At 37.5% G+C, this 15879-nt stretch overlaps 1 protein-coding gene across 6 annotated transcripts in view; it reads left to right on the top strand.

Moving 5' to 3' along the window:
* The first annotated feature begins 201 nt into the window (after positions 1-201).
* Oma1 (OMA1 zinc metallopeptidase) overlaps positions 202-15879 on the top strand; it is a 98562-nt gene continuing 82884 nt past the window's right edge. The window contains exons 1-6 of one of the 6 annotated variants that reach the window (XM_063236580.1): positions 202-336; positions 2361-2499; positions 9279-9782; positions 12287-12515; positions 14493-14669; positions 14767-14874. In XM_063236580.1, the coding sequence (XP_063092650.1) occupies positions 9298-9782; positions 12287-12515; positions 14493-14669; positions 14767-14874 (999 nt within the window). In that variant the 5' untranslated portion in view covers positions 202-336; positions 2361-2499; positions 9279-9297. Of the gene's footprint in view, positions 337-454; positions 685-727; positions 858-1068; positions 1638-2360; positions 2500-9278; positions 9783-12286; positions 12516-14492; positions 14670-14766; positions 14875-15879 lie in introns of those variants that run through there. The other 5 variants (XM_013146230.3, XM_003464051.4, XM_063236581.1 and 2 more) reach the window with 5 other exon arrangements.

The following is a 15879-nucleotide window of genomic DNA, read 5'->3' as shown; positions in this document are numbered from 1 at the left end:
TCCAGTTCAGGACCTGGGTCCTGGTGGCTGCCGTCTGGACAAGCAGAATGAGGCAGGAGGCAGTGATGCCAGCTTGGAAGCTGGTGTGATAATGTAAGTGGTAATTTATAAAAGTAGCCCTGCACCTTGGCATGATCTCAAGGAACTAACTAAATACAGTAATGCAGATCTGTTCATTTTATGAGGACAGAACGCTACGGAGGACGAGAAGGCAAGGGACGTTCAGGCAGAGCAAGCGATGCCCAGCCAATGTTTGTTGGGATGGACAACGAAACGGCGATTCCGCCTCCCAAGCGGCCACGCCTAGCCTTCGGGACCGCCTCGAGAAAGGCAAAGGTGCCAGCGCGGGGGGGGGGGGGGCCGGCGGAGCCCCGCAGCCCGGCCCGATTCGGCCGCAGAGCGTCGCCCCTCGTCTCGGGCCTCGGCTCCTGCCGGGTAGGCCCTGCGGGCGCAGCCTACGCCCTACTCGCTCCCACCGCATCCTCGTTACACTGTGTGGAGCCGCGAGGCCGAGCGCCCGCACCCTGCAGACCACTGCCACCCGCGCGGCCTCGGCGGCACTTTTGTGGGCACTGCCTCGGGAGGCGCGGCGGGAACCACCGTGCCCGGGTCTCCTTTAGCAGACCACACTCGGCGGAGTAGGACTGGACAGGGCACATCCCCCGACGGCCGCACGGGGAGCCGGTGCGTGGCGTGCGCGACACCCGGGAAACAGCCCTGCCCAGGACCCACAGGCCGCGGTGGGCGGGGCAAAGGCGCGCGGCCAACCAGGGCAGGAAGTGGGGCGGGGCCTTGGGGGCGAGCGCGCGCCTGCGCAGAGCTGCGTCCCTGGAGTCCTTCGCGGCCGCTGCTAGGCGGTCAGTCCTCGCGGTGACGGCTTGGCGCTCCTTCTGGGAGTCTGGCGGGCTGAGGGGGGCCGAGGGTTGGGCAGGGGCGGCGGGCGGCGTGGGGTGGCCCCGGCGAGGAGGGGCGGCGGGCCGGGCGGGACTCCTGTCGCCCCTCATCCCACTTGGGCCGGGCACGTCCTGCCTCGGCGTTCGTACAGAGGCGCAACTTCCCCTGCCAGACGTCGGCAGTGAAAAGCAGTGTTTGCTGTCTAAACAGTTCAGCAATTTAATAATCTCTGCAAAGTTGCCCACGGAAAACACTTAGGGAAACCCCCTCTGTGTAACTGGAGCGGCGGTTTCCGGTGCCTGCAGGGCGCCGCGGGAGGGTCAGGCCGCGCGGGCTTGGCGCCCTCGACCGCCGGAGTGCGCCGCAGCACTCCCAGGTCTGGAGGTGCCGGCTGCATTTGGAAGCTGAAGGGCCGAGGCTGCTGGCTTACACGTTTTTTTAAGCCTTCCATCGTGTGTGTACTTTGCTTGAATGATTATTTTAAGTCACATGCCCTATTTTTGTCAGTTGACAGTTGTTCCCATAGAAACTAGACAAAGAATCGTCATTTTCAACAAAAGTTGTTAAAACTGCCTTCTAGGCTTCAGCTTGAGTGCTGTACGTGCTCATTCTGAGATAATACTTTGGGGATCTGGAATGTTCTTAGAGGCTAACAAGCCAAACTGTTTAATTTTCTCACATTCATTTAGTAATGCTCTTAAGTCTGCCGGCAATGTCTGTTGACCTGCTACAAGTCTGAGAAGGTGTGTGAGCCCTGATACCTTCTTAGTGCTGTGTAGTCTAGTGATTCATTCTTTGAAAATACAGAAAGACTTCTCCCATTGTTTACCGTATCTTGAGGATAAACGAGGGCTTACAAAATGTCAAGTAGCATTTCTGTTTTAAGTGACACTTGATTGTTGGTGAAATAAATGATTTAAATTATATACAGACAGTGGGGCTTTTAAAGTTTTCATAATCATGAAAGATGAGCAGCAGCTTGCTTGTTGTAGGAGCAGAGCTAAGCAATATGCATAATGAATGTGAGAATAGATGTGCCTAAGTATAGCTGTGAAAGCTTGCTTTTCTGAAGGAATGCCTGTGGACGGAGGTCCTGGCACTTAGAAGTGGGTGAAGGAGCCTTGGGAGTATTGCCTAAGAAGTAGTGGGTATAGCATTTAGGGGGTGTATTGAATAAAAAGTGAGTGGAAATTATAAAAATAGTTACTTATTTGAGGTTAACAAAAGTAATACACCTTGTAAAAAGTAAACACAGAAATACTAAATCCCTTGTAACTTCCTACTACCCCAAATAATCATTACAAAAAGCTTTTTTATCTTACCATGTATGTATTTTCGTACACATTAGCATGTTGTGTCATTACTATTTTTAAAAATTGGACATTGTCTGGCATGTAATAAGCACTAATTAAATATTAAATATTGTCTTACATAAAATTTTTTCTTTGTCAACTACTGATTCCTAGGTCTGTGGTGAGGGGCAGGAGTCCTTGGAAACAAAGATGAAGCTTCGGGCACATCTAAATTGAGGCTGTGATTGCATAAGTATCTAAAAATTATCTTCCATTATATGTCTTCTGATTTGAAGTAAAAGAAAGAAAACAGGTTTGTGTAGTTATTGCAATTTGATTTCTAGTAGAAAAGCTAAAATACACTTTCCCATTTGAAAAAATTAATTTTTTCCTGTATCTACCTAAATGGTGTAAAATAGTTGCATTCCTTATCTAATCTGCTATATTGACATCCTTTTCTCTTTTTATTCATATGTTACATAGCACTTGGTGAGGAACTGTATTTTATTTTCCCCCTAGTCCTATGTTCATTTTTGCCTCCTCAACTAGATACTCTGTGATCATAAGGACTGTGTTTTATGTGGCTTGTATAATTTCCATGCCATCTAGTCAAAGAAGAACTTTGCTAGCTACTTAAAAACTTCAGGGTGATCTAGTAAAATTAGAATGGAACTGGAGGAGTCCTGTCATCTAGTGACATGGTATCTGTTGTGATGTCCTAGCACAATGCATTGTACGTTGTGGTGATAGTGACAATAAACCTAGGTTACAGGTTTCCTTTTTTAGTGTACTTTTTATTAGAGTGTACTCTTTCTATGTATTAAAATAAGTGTACTATAAAACAGAACGCTGTTAGGCTAGTAGCAGTGTCCACCTCTCTTCAAGAGACCACACTGAGTGATTGCCCTGAGCCCTCTATATTTGTATACGAGTACTCCGTGCACAGTGATGCAAGCCTGTAATGATGGGTTTCTCAGGCTGTTTCCATTGTTACGCAATAGTAACAGCTAGTTTTTTGTTTTGTTTTTCTTTTTTTTGGTACCTAGAATTGAATTTAGGACATTGTGCTTGCCAGGCAGCCACTTCTGCCACTGAGCTATATCCCTGGACCATGACAGCTAGTTTTGAAATGACTTTAAAGCTTAAATTATTTTACCATTTTTCATTTTGGTTGATTCAAAAAGGACAAAAAATTAGCAGCCATCTTGTTAGTAGTGTCAAAGTATTATAGATCAGCCTGAACTCTACTGATTTAAAATTGGTAATAACTTGAAAAGGATTATGTTAGAGTTAATTTTTGCATCACATGATCTCTACAAGGGCAGAATGTATAAACTACATAAAAATAAATTCAAAAAATTTTCTGATTTTTAATTTAGAGAATCCTATTAAAATTGCAGGATTGAAACATCTTTTTAGTAATACTTTATTAGTCAAGGTTGAATTAGTTTTGTGTGTGTCCTCACTTGTATTATAAAGATTTAAAAACATTGAGGAACAGTGAAAATAAATTGAAGGAACATGTTTATAACCATTAGATACAGTTACTGTTAATATTTGTAGTATAGGCTCTGTGTTTTGTGTGTGTGTAATACAATTTGGTTCATCATGCGTATATACTTTAAGTATTACAGGAATGAGATATTACTCATCAATTTTGGGCAATTTTTTGGCTGTTACATGAGAATTTTTTTCTGGCTGTCTCTTCTCCATTTTTGAAGATTCTGCCGGCAAGAATATTAGATCACTCGTTGATGTTCTGTGCATTTTTGTTTTCTCTGCTATGTCTTCAGGTTCACAGTCTTTATTCCTGCAATGTCTGATCTGCTGTAAGTTTCACTCGGTGTATTTTTCATCTTAGACATTGTAGTTTTCTTATGTAGCAGTTAATTACTGGACCTTTTAAAGAAATCTATTGCATGTCTTTACAAAACATGCTCAGACTTTTTTATTTATTCATTTATTTTATGGAAAAAAGCTAAAACAAAATTTCATAACGAAATAATAGACTAACAATAGTTAATATTATTTGCATGTTATCTTTAAAGTAGTTGCTTAGAGTAGAAGATATGGGCATAAAATTTCTCTGATCGATATCAGCATGAATCTTTTTAATGAACTAAGAGGCACTAATAGTATAACCGACTTGCATTTCTTCCCTTTTTCCTTTCTGTCCTTTCTCCTTTCACTCATCCTAGTTCCTTTTTCCTTTTGAACAATTTTTTCCATTTCATAATACCTATTGTGCATTTTAGGCCTTATTTAGTCTTTCAGTTTCTCACAGCAGGGAGACAGCACGATGTTTACACATATGAGTCTGATGTCTTTCACTTACAAGTATGGTCTCAAGTTGCATCCATTTACCAATATAACTTCATCTTTCTTTATGACTGAGTAGTACTCCATTGTGTAAAAATACTAAATCTTTTTTATCCTTTCCTTGATTAAGGGACATTTGAGTTGTTGGCAAGATTTAGCTATTATAAATTGTGCTGCTGTAAACATGGGTGCACATCCATTGCTGTGGCACGATGTTTGCAGTCCTTGTGGGAAAATACCTATCGAGTTCTGTCCTAGATCCCCGATCTCCCAAGTGAATGTACAGTGGAGGTTAAATAAAAAGTGAGAAATTGTATGATTTGTAGGGTTCTAGGAGGGTCAAAACCCTTTAATTAAGCTCGAAGCTTCGAGGGTAAAGACAAAGGAGTCTCTGGGTCAGTCCACTTATATTAGGACCAAGGACAAAAGGCGGAGAAGCTGAGGGAAGTGCAGGCAGTGAGCAGGACCTTGGGAGTCACTTCAAGGACGTCTCCAAGTCATGAATCAAGTCAGTTCAGTAGCACTGTCTTATCAAGAGGACATGGTAGAAGTGACACTGTAGGAGTAATCTTTGCAGCTGCAGTCTCTACCTTGTTAATTGGGGTTGGAGCCAGAGTGTCCACAGCTTGGCCTTGTATTGCCCTTTGAGGTATCTCTGGCCTCACAGGCCACTACAGGCCTCAGCCAGGATCAGTGATTCGTAGAGGTTCACTTACTATGAATCAGCTCCCGTCGCCAGGCAAGGGGCCTAGGCCTAGGACCGACTCACGGATAAACATAAAAAGCCAATCAGCTTTGTAGTTGTCTCCAACACACTCCTACCAACAGTGGAGAAGGGTTGATTTTTTTTCCTCATAGTCCTTCCAACAGTTATTGGTTGATTTCTTGATGGTAGACATTCTTTCTGGACTCTCAATATTGTTTTAATTTGCCTTTCTCTGCTGACCAATGATGCTGAACATTTCTCTAGATATTTATTTGCCATTTGTATTTCTTCACCTGAAAACTGTATTCATCTTACTTGCCCATTTTTGGACTAGGTCTTTGAATTTGGGGAGTCTGATTTTTTTTTTCAATCTTTATATGTTCTAGATAGAATTCCTTTGTCTAAGGGACAGTTGGCTAAAATTTTTCCCATTCTGTGGGTGTCTTTTCATTTTGCTGGGGATTTCTTTTGGTGTGCAAGTGCTTTTCAATAAGATGAGATCCCAGTGTTGATTCTTTGAAGTATTTCCCCTACAATTTGGCTTTTGTTCATGAACTCTGCCTACATTTATGTCTTCAAGATTTCTTCCTGCTTGGTCTTCCAGTGGATTTAGTGTTTCAGATTTTCTGTGTTTCACTTTGCATTCTTTTTTAATTTTAGGTGTTTTTATTGGTATATAATGATGGCATTCCTCATAGGCTGTTGGTACATGTATACAACACAATTCTTTTTTATCCTCTTCCCTTTAATTCCCTTCACCTCTTGATCACCTTCCCATTTGTAAGAGATCTACCTATTTCCTAGTATCTTTTATTCTGTTCTTAGTATTTTGGGTTTCTCATAGAAGGGAAACAGTGTGATAATTAAGTTTATGCATCTTGATTTATTTCACTTAACATTGTGATCTCAGCTTGTATCCATTTTCTTACAAATAACTCAAGTTTATCCTTTTTATGGTGAACTAGTACTCCATACTGTATGAATACTGTGTCACATTTTCTTTACCCACTTATCTTGATGAACATGTAGGTTGCTTAAGCTTCTTAAACATGTGGAATATAATTACTTGAATATCCTTTTTTACTAATGCTATCATTTGCATTAGGAATTAGTTTCCAGGATGATGTTTCTCCTAATTATGAGTCACATTTCCTGCTGCTTGCTTGCCTGGTAATTTTTAATTGTAAATTACATCTTGTTAAATGTTTGGTAAGTTCAGTTTTTAAAAAATAATTGTTCTTTAGGTTTTTTTTTTTTTTTGCCTTCTAGGATATGGTTATAACTCATAAGCAATTGGATCTCTTTTGGGAATTGCTTTTAATCTTTGGAGTTCAGGTCAAAATATTTCAGTGTGGGACTGATTTTTCATTAACACTGAGGCGAACCCTTTCTGAGTACTCTGTCCAGTACCTGGGAATTATGTGTTTCTGCTTTAGTGAGAATAGGCACTGTGCCTTGCCATCTGTGAGCCCTGTGATTGTACCTTTAATTGCTGGGTGGTTGTTTCCAAGCACTGGGAGTTTTCTCACATATGTATACCCTGGTGGGACTCAGCCTCTACTTTACTGAGTCTGGAATGGGGACTTTGCTGCAGACCTCTACAGGTTTTTTTTTTTTTTTTAATTTTTCAAGCGAAAAAATAAAAACTATGACAGATGAAAACAAAGTAATAGATTAACAATGGTTACTATATTGCATATTGTTATATTTAAAGTAGTTGTCAGATTACAAGACGTAGGCATGAAAAAATAATTAAATAATGAAAGCACAAACCATTCTTTTTGATGAACCAACAGATGAGTAGTATGATTGTGTGTCATATATATATATACACACACATATATATTTTTTTTTTCTTTTCCCCTTTCTTTCTTTTCTCCTTTCCACCACCCTGGTTATCCTTCCCTTCTGAGCATCCTCCTCCCCACTCACTCTCATTCTGTCTTTTGTACATTTTGGATCTTATGTACTCATTTTAGTTTTTTACACTGGGAAGACAATACAGTGTTTACATGTGCAAGTATGATTTATTTCAGTTAAGAGTATGGTCTCAAGTTGCATCCATTTACCTATAAATGCCTTGAGTTGTCCTTCTTTATACCTGAGTGTTACTCCATTGTATAAAAATACTACATTTTAAAAAATCCATTCTGAAGTTCTCCACATTGATTTAAATCTCCACTCTGATTTACACATTGGTTGCACCAGTCTACATTCCTATCAACAGTGGAGAAGCATCCCTCTTTCCCTACAGTTCCTGCAGCATTTGTTATTGGTTGATGTCTTGATGGCAGCCATTCTTTCTGGAGTGAGATGAATCTTAGTGTTGTTTCAATTTGCATTTCTTGAATGACCAATGATGTTGAACATTTTTTCATATGCTTGTTTGCCATTTGTGTTTCTTCATCTGAGAAGTATGTATTCATCTCAGTTGCCAATTGTTGAATTGAGGGGGGGGTCTGATTTTTTTCAGTTCTTTATATTCTAGGTAGAATTCCTTTGTCTGAGCAACAACTGGGTAAAAATGATTTCCTGCTTTGTGAGTTGTCTTTTCATCTTGTTGTTGATTTTTTTTTTTGATGTGTAAACTTTTATAGATGAGATCCCAGTTGTTGATCCTTTGAAATACTTTGCATGCAATTTGAGTTTTTTTCATAAACTCTCTGCCTATCCCAATGTGTTCAAGATTTTTCCTTATCTTGCCATCCAGGAGATTTAGTATTTCTGTTTTAATATTTAGATCTTTGATCCATTTTGACTGTAGTTTAATGCGTAGTGCATAGTGATAGAAATGGGTCTAGTTTTAGTCTTTGACATATTTCTGTTTTAATGTTTAGGTTTTTGATCCATTTTGACTCTAGTTTTGTGCATAGTGATAGACATGGGTCTACTTTTAGTCTTTGGCATGTGGAGAACAAGTTAGCACCATTTACTAAAGAGACTGTCTTTCTTCCAGTCAACATGTTTGGCCCCTTTGTCAAAGGGGCCACCTTATGGTGGCTAAGTTGTGTCCATGTCTTCTAATCTGTTCCACTGATTTTTTTTTTTTTTTTTTGTCAGTACCATACTGATTTTATCACAGTAGCTATACTTAGGAATCAATCTAAGGAAGAATGTAGAAGACCTATATATTGAAAATCACAGTACTCTGAAAAAGGAGATTGAAGAGGATATCAGAAAATGGAAAGATATCCCTCGCTCATGCATAGAAAGAACCAGCGTTGTGAAAATGGCCATATTGCCAAAACTGTTACACAGATTTAATATACTCCCAATTAAGATACCATTAGCATACCTCACAGATCTATAGAAAACATCCTAAAATTCATTTGGAAACAGAAGAGACCTAGACTAGCAAAGGCAATCCTGGACAACAAAGGCAAGGCAGGAAACCCCACAATCCCTGACTTGAAATTATAATTTTGACTCTGTGCACCTCTGTCTTCTGCCCTGTATACTAGCTTTATGGGTGTCTAGGGGTTCCCAGCCTCATCTCTTCAGTTTTGGAGGCCAATGCGTTCCACTTTGGTTTCATCTTGTTTGTTTCCCATTTCTTAGTCCATCATTGCCTATTGTCCAGTGTGTTGAAACAACTATTTTATAAGCTCTAGTTTTCTAGTTGTTTTAGGTAGGAAGGTAAATCTAGTTCCTCTTCTTCTATCTTGTCCCCTGTCAGAAGTCCTAGGATTTTTTTAAAAGAAAGAAATCGTTCTTTAAAAAATAGCTTTTATAGGTTAATTTTATGCTCTTGTTACATAGTTTTCCCTATTACTGCTGATAAGATTTTAGTGTTTATCCAATTTATTTTTTATTTTTCAAATAATTTGCTGTTAAAATAGACTCCTTCCTACTAAAAATTAAAAATGAAGTGAAAAAGTTCAAGTGTCCTTGGATGTTTTGTGCAGTAGAATAACGTCATACGCACTATTGTGGTTTGTATTGCTGAGAGGCCTTACTATAGAAAGCCAAGGTATTAAAGTGTGATATCTTCTTCATAAGTATTATGTTCCTAGTTTGGTGAATAAATATTTTCCACAGATATTTATGTTTTATGTTTTGTGTTCCAGATAATCAGGCAAAAGAAACATGAACTTCATTTATGGATTGCGGTCTCCTACCAGAAATTCTTCTATCTTCCGGTTTAATCCACTGGACAGCTGGAGAAAGTGGAACTCATGGGCAGTAACTTCCTCATGCTGTCATCAGTCACAAAGTCTCCATCTAGCAAACAAGTATCAGGGGCTTACTTTATTCCATCAGTGTGAAAGGCTCACATTTCTTCCTGGAAACTTTCATTTTAACAGAAGACCAAGGTTCCTCTCAAGTGACCGATGGAAGGACATTCGGGTGGTTACCCACAAATGTACCTTGTGGAATGACTCTTTGCCAGGATGGCTGCTGACCAAAGAAGGTACAGTTGTTCCTGCTTTTAAAGCTTGGTGTCCTCTGACCTGTTCTGTAAGATCTGCCAGGAATTTCCACACTTCTTCACGGGTTCAAGCTGCTCCTGTTCCTCTCCTGTTGGTCCTTCTGAAGCCATTGCAGAAACTATTTGCAATCATTGTGGGCAGGTAAAATACCTTTTTAAAAAGTATTTTTATTTGTATTGACTTTTATTAAATTTTGTATCCACATTTTATATCAACTTGTACTAATTGTTAAAAATTAAATGTTAGTGCTTATAAATGTGCACTTTTAGAGAAGCCATGTTTTCTTCATATTTAGCTTAAAATCAAGTTTCTAAACAGTAGGTTTCACCCAACTTTATGTAACATTTAATGATCTTGAAGTAATTTTTTTCATGTTAATTTATTGTTTAGAAATGTGATCTTAAAAGTTATTGCATATTGATCTAGACATTTTTAAAAAATTGTAAGAAGAATCAGAAGTATTTGTAATAACTCATGTATAGGAATAGTACTTGTAAACATTACCTGTTTACTTTGTAGTATTTCAGGCAGTAAACCCTAAAATTTTACTTATGTAGGAGCTCATGCCTAGCCAAGCACTAATACTCATTTTTTCTATTCTGTTTCCAGAAATAGTTTTTATCTTGGTAGATTTTTTTTTTGAAACAAAGGTATTGCTTTTTTTTCTTAACTGTTTTTCATTTTGTGAAGATTGAAGAAAGCTATCTCTTCATAAAAATTTTTAAAAAATTTTTTGACACTGGGTCTCACTCTATAGTACAGGATGTTCTTGAACGCACTGTGTAGGTCATGGTGGCCTCAAAGTTGTGATGGTCTTCCTGCTTCAGCCTTTTGAGTGCTGGAATTATTATGGCTTCACTACACCCAGCATCTCTTCATAGAGATTTAAGTTGGACAACTATAGAGCCATTTTACTAACTTACTAGTATACCCATTTTACTAATAACCCATTTTACGTTTAATCAAAAATCCAGACTGTCTCCTCTGTAACTTTGCTATGTTCATTTCTTGGGATGATAGCTTTCTGATTTTTTTTTTTTTTTTTTTTTTTGAGTTCGATTTTTAAAAATTTATACTTTTTAATTTTTTTAACACCAAATATGTTTATTAGCAAAGAAATTTATGACATAGCTTTCTGATGTCTAGTGTATTTTTATCATTTAAAATTCTTCCTTTTTAATTTTGTTATTGTTGAAGCCATAGGCCACCTTTTTGTAAATTTTCTTTTACAATGTGTTCTGGATGCATTGTAAATAATCAATGATGTTACTTATAGTTTTAAATAGGAAATAAATATGCTTCACAATTTGCTTTATATCTCTTTTGGTTCAAACACTGATCAGAGGCATTTCATATAAGTCACTGAGGAAGTGACCTTAGGAGGAGGAGGAGGAGGAGGAAAGGTTTATTTTGACTCATGATTTCATGGATGATTGCTGGCCCTGGTGCTTTGGATCTGGGGAGGCATAGTACACCATGGCAGGGTGGGGGCACACAGCAGAGGCCTTCTCCTCTCATAGTGACCGGAGGTAAGAAGGAACAGGAAGGGCTAGGGTCTTGGTGTTTCCTCAAGGGCTCATCTTCTATGGCCCAATTTCCTTCCAGTAGGCCCCATCTTCGAAGGGTCCCACCACCTTCAGTTATGCCTTAGGCTGACAGTCAGGCTTTGATAAATGGCCTTAGGGAGACATTTCCAGACTGTAGCAGTCAGTTAGCAGAACGTGATCACTTGAAGAAGTTGTTCTTAAAGTGAATTTTTGTCAAGTGAATTTTATATATATATGAAATTTTTATTATGATTTTTACTAATAGAAGAATTTTTGTCCTATTATTGAAAACACTGCTTGCTGCCAAAATGTTTCTGAACTGTGCTGAGCAGTAGAGTACTTGGTAGAGACTGAATCTTTTCAGAAATTCTCTGTAGAATCCCCCATTTCCTTATTTACAGTGCAGCTCATCATATCACCTCTCCTTTCTCATGTTCTAGAAACAGTGGAGTTTCTGCTTCTGAGAAACATTTATTTCCAACATTAGTGCTGAGATAGTTTCCCTTGTACCTTTCTGAAGCGCTGGCAGCTTGGGCCGAAAGTACTAGAACCTTGGGAAGAAAAGAAAGGTATAGCTCTATTGTGCTGTGACCCTCAGCTGTTTATGGAGTACTTCTCCCTATTACATGGTTACAGGGTCAGACCCAGCAAGGTCGCCTCTTCATTTATGTCGTCTTCGTTGTCTCTGCGACCCTGGACAAGGTGTTTAATTCTCTGTGTCTCATTTTCTATAACTCAGTTTTTAGAAGATTAAATGATATGACCTGTGTATAATGAGAATAGTCTTTTGCATGTGGTTAATAATAAATGTTAATTAGTGGTAGTTGTAAAATAACTACTCATTTAGTGTTTGTCCTTAAAATAGGTAAAGAAGAAATTCATGAGCTTTAGAAATTTTAACTGTAGTTCTATATAGTTGATTCTCTTTCACCATTTGGCAAAGAATTTTGTAGGTTAAAAAGTCATCTCCACAGGAGACATGTATCATAGAGATTTAAAGTCAGTGAGTGATGCTGTAAAACTAGGGTGTGCATTTGCATTTCACTGATACATGGGCCTATCCTTACTGGTACTTTGCATTTCTGTCTTTTGCTCTAGGGGCATAAGGAAATGGTGGCAGGCACTTCCTCCTAACAAAAAGGAGCTATTTAGAGAGAACGTGAGGAGGAATAAATGGAAGCTGTTCTTTGGTTTGAGTACCTGTGGACTGTTGTTTGTAGTGTTTTATTTTACTCACTTGGAAGTGAGCCCAATCACAGGAAGGAACAAGCTCCTATTGCTGGGGAAAGAGCATTTCAGACTTCTCTCAGAGCTGGAGTATAAAGCAGTAAGTAGTAAGAATTGTTGGATTTCTTAAGTAAACACTTAAAGTAAAAAAGTTTCTTCAATGGGAAAGATTGTACTACTTTTAAATTTTAGATGTTGATACGAAATTAGTATTTTTTTCTAGAGGGCCTCAGATCTTTGACACTTCCTATTCCTGCTGTCTTACCGCTTTCCTCCCGTTTGCCCTGTTGACTCCTGCCCCCACGTCAGGTTCACTGTCACCGACACAGGGACGCTTCCTTGATTCACAGTAGCATCGCATGAGAAAGTGTCCGCTGTTGATAGTGAACTGTGAGCTAGCTCATTGGTAGATGGCTGCATGCTTGGCACTAGTGGGGTTAGGTCTCCTTTTTGCTGTTTACTGTGCTTTCCCTTCAAAGTACTTATCTGAAGGTTACTATTTACCTGGGCAATTTATTGTATTTTCTGAATACAACATAAAGTTGGAATTTAGAAATCATAATTCCTTGGAAAGTATAGTAGCTCAGGGATGTACTTTAAATGCTGGTAAATTCCTTGAGAATGGAGACTGTCTTCTGTCTCTAGTGTGCAGCACATTCCTAGTGTGTGCTCAGGTTTTTTTACTCAGTTTTCACTTGTAAGTTTCATTTGACAGCTTCAACAGGGTTAGATTTCTTTCTTTTTATTCCAAGTGAGCTTTAGAGTTTATCAAAGGAAAATTACCATTAAAAGGAGAAATGGTACTGGCTTTTCACTATAAAATTGTTCTTAAGCTAAGACTAATCTTTTAGTCTATAGAGAATCTATAGAGAGATTTGAGATGTTTTCTAGAATTTCATCTAATAGATGGCGAGTTTAAGGAAAGTGCTCTGGAAAGATTGAGACAAACTTTAAATTAATGCATTTCCTTTCAAATTACTAAGAATTAAAAATATATATATATATAGAAATAAGACATACATACTTTAGTATTTAATCTCCAAATGTAATACCTGGTTAATATGAAAATTCAAATGTATTACAGAGTAAAGAACTATGGTTATACATAATCTTAACTACTCAGAAAGGTCAATAACCAATGAGTTTTTTGTTTTAGTTTACGTTGCTGAATAATGCTTTAAAATGCTGGTTGATGTAAGTAGTATTTTAAATTCCTGTTCTGCAAAGTTACATATTTTTATGGCATCTCAAAAAGAAGTTACCAACTTGTTGATTCATATATACAAGAAATTATTCAGCTAGGGATATAGCTCAGCCACACAGTGCCTATCTGGCAAGTATAAGGTCCTCAGTTTGATTCCCTGTGCAAAATGAAAAAAAACAAACAAAAAGAAATTACACACTTTATAGAACATTAAGGTAATATTTTCAGAATACCTTTAATTCTCTCCATCACTTTGAAAGGATTTCTCATGAGTACAGCTTCACAAAAAGTGTCTTTGTATATAACATGCTTGTGGCCAGTCATAACAGAATTGTTTAGAGAAAATGATATGCCCATTAGTTCTGAGATTTCAGTAATTTTCTTTCAGTCTGTGAATAAAACACTTTAAAATTAATGAAATGTCTTTTAGGTCTAAGTTTAAACTTCACATTGTTTAGGGTGTTTTTCTATTTATTGTGTTATAAAAGTGATTTTCTTATGTATCTTGATATTTTTAATGCAAAGTCTTTGTTCATAGGCCTTGTTTTGTTTTCTGAAATTTACAAGGAAGTAGAAATAATATTTAAGCATTTTACATGTGGACAGGTTAAAATAATTAAATTCTGATTTCAACGTATTTGCATGAAAAATCTTAGTATTAGAATTTATTGCTTTGTAGAAACCACATTGCCCTTGCATGAGTAATTCAAATTTGAGAAATTTGAGTGTTTAATGTATTCAAATTTTTGGATAATTAAAAACTAAAATATTAAACATAAAGCAGCCCAATAGCTGTCCCAAAACCCATATAAACTTTTTATAGTGTTAAAACTCTTAAAAAAAAAGAATAAAGAATACTGTGCTTTATTTCAGTTGATGGAAGAATTTAAAAATGACATGCTAACTGAGAAAGACCCTCGATACCTGACTGTTAAAGAAGTGGTCTGTCATCTAGTTGAATGCAATAAGGATATCCCAGGAATTGCTGAGATCGACTGGGTTATACATGTGGTTGATTCCCCAGATATCGTAAATGCTTTTGTGCTTCCGGTAAGTGAATGTTCTCAAACACATTTTTATTGCTGAATTTAATGTCCTGGTTTTCTATGGTGTTCTAATTGCGCACCTTATTTTCTTTATGATACAGAATGGACAAGTGTTTATTTTCACGGGGCTTTTAAATAGTGTAACTGATATGCATCAGCTTTCCTTCCTGCTGGGCCATGAAATAGCACATGCAATACTTGGGCATGCTGTAAGTACCTAAAATGCATGTTCAGCTGTTGAAATATTGCTTTGAAGTTAGCGAATTACATTGTTTTAAAGAACTGGATCTTTTCAGTTTTCCTTCATTTTTTTTAATGATGAAATTTTAGTTTTTAATTACTTGCTTTACTCTATTACCTGAAAAAAATGTGATTGGATAGTTTTGAGAATTTTTCTGACCTGTACTATTTGACACTCAATAATTAGTTTCTTTTAAATACTATTTTAGCACCTGTCTTTTCTGCTAAAAAGCAGTTATTCTCAATCTCTAATTATTTCAAATTAACTTCCATAATTATTAACATATTTGTAAACTAGTCAGCAAAATTAATAAGAAAGTGATGTTACTATTTGAGTAAATCAGTTTTCTTCCTTTTTGTTCATTCTCAGAGGATAGTAGAGCATCTCTGAAAATGGCTAGAATGATATGCCATAGATAATTAATGCAGAGTAATAGTGATACCTTGTCATCTTACAGTTTCCTGAGTCTTTTAGTATGTGTCTTCTCATTCATAACTGTAATGCTTCGTGAAGTATGTATTTATTATCATTGTTTTATATGAGAGGAAACTAATACTTGCAAGTCTAAATAACATACCTAACCTGAAAACATGCTTGACTTGAAAATTTACACCAAGTGTTTTGCATGCAAGTCTGGCATCTGCCTTTCACACAGTTATCTGGTTGCTCTGGCATTCTATGGAATTTGGAGTGATTTATGCTTCTGTGATTATACACCAGTGTAAGTTGACATAAATTCAGGAAAACTTTTTTTTTAACTCATTTAAAAATTTTTATTCATTAAAAAATATGAATGACTTGTCCACATTAGAGAAAAATTTCTTTAATTAGAATCATGAAGGTAAGCAGAATTTTGAAATGCCAAATTTGAAATGTAAGTAATATTCACATCAAATGGCAGTGACAATGTTTATAATCCTTCTAAAAGTCATCTCTTATTCTGCCTAATCTTAAAGTAATGAGGTGTATTACA

This window comes from Cavia porcellus, unplaced genomic scaffold, assembly GCF_034190915.1.
Source record: "Cavia porcellus strain 051 isolate PalLab524CR breed Dunkin Hartley unplaced genomic scaffold, mCavPor4.1 scaffold_25, whole genome shotgun sequence".
Taxonomy (NCBI): Eukaryota; Metazoa; Chordata; class Mammalia; order Rodentia; family Caviidae; genus Cavia; species Cavia porcellus.
This window is presented reverse-complemented; position numbering and strand designations above follow the sequence as displayed.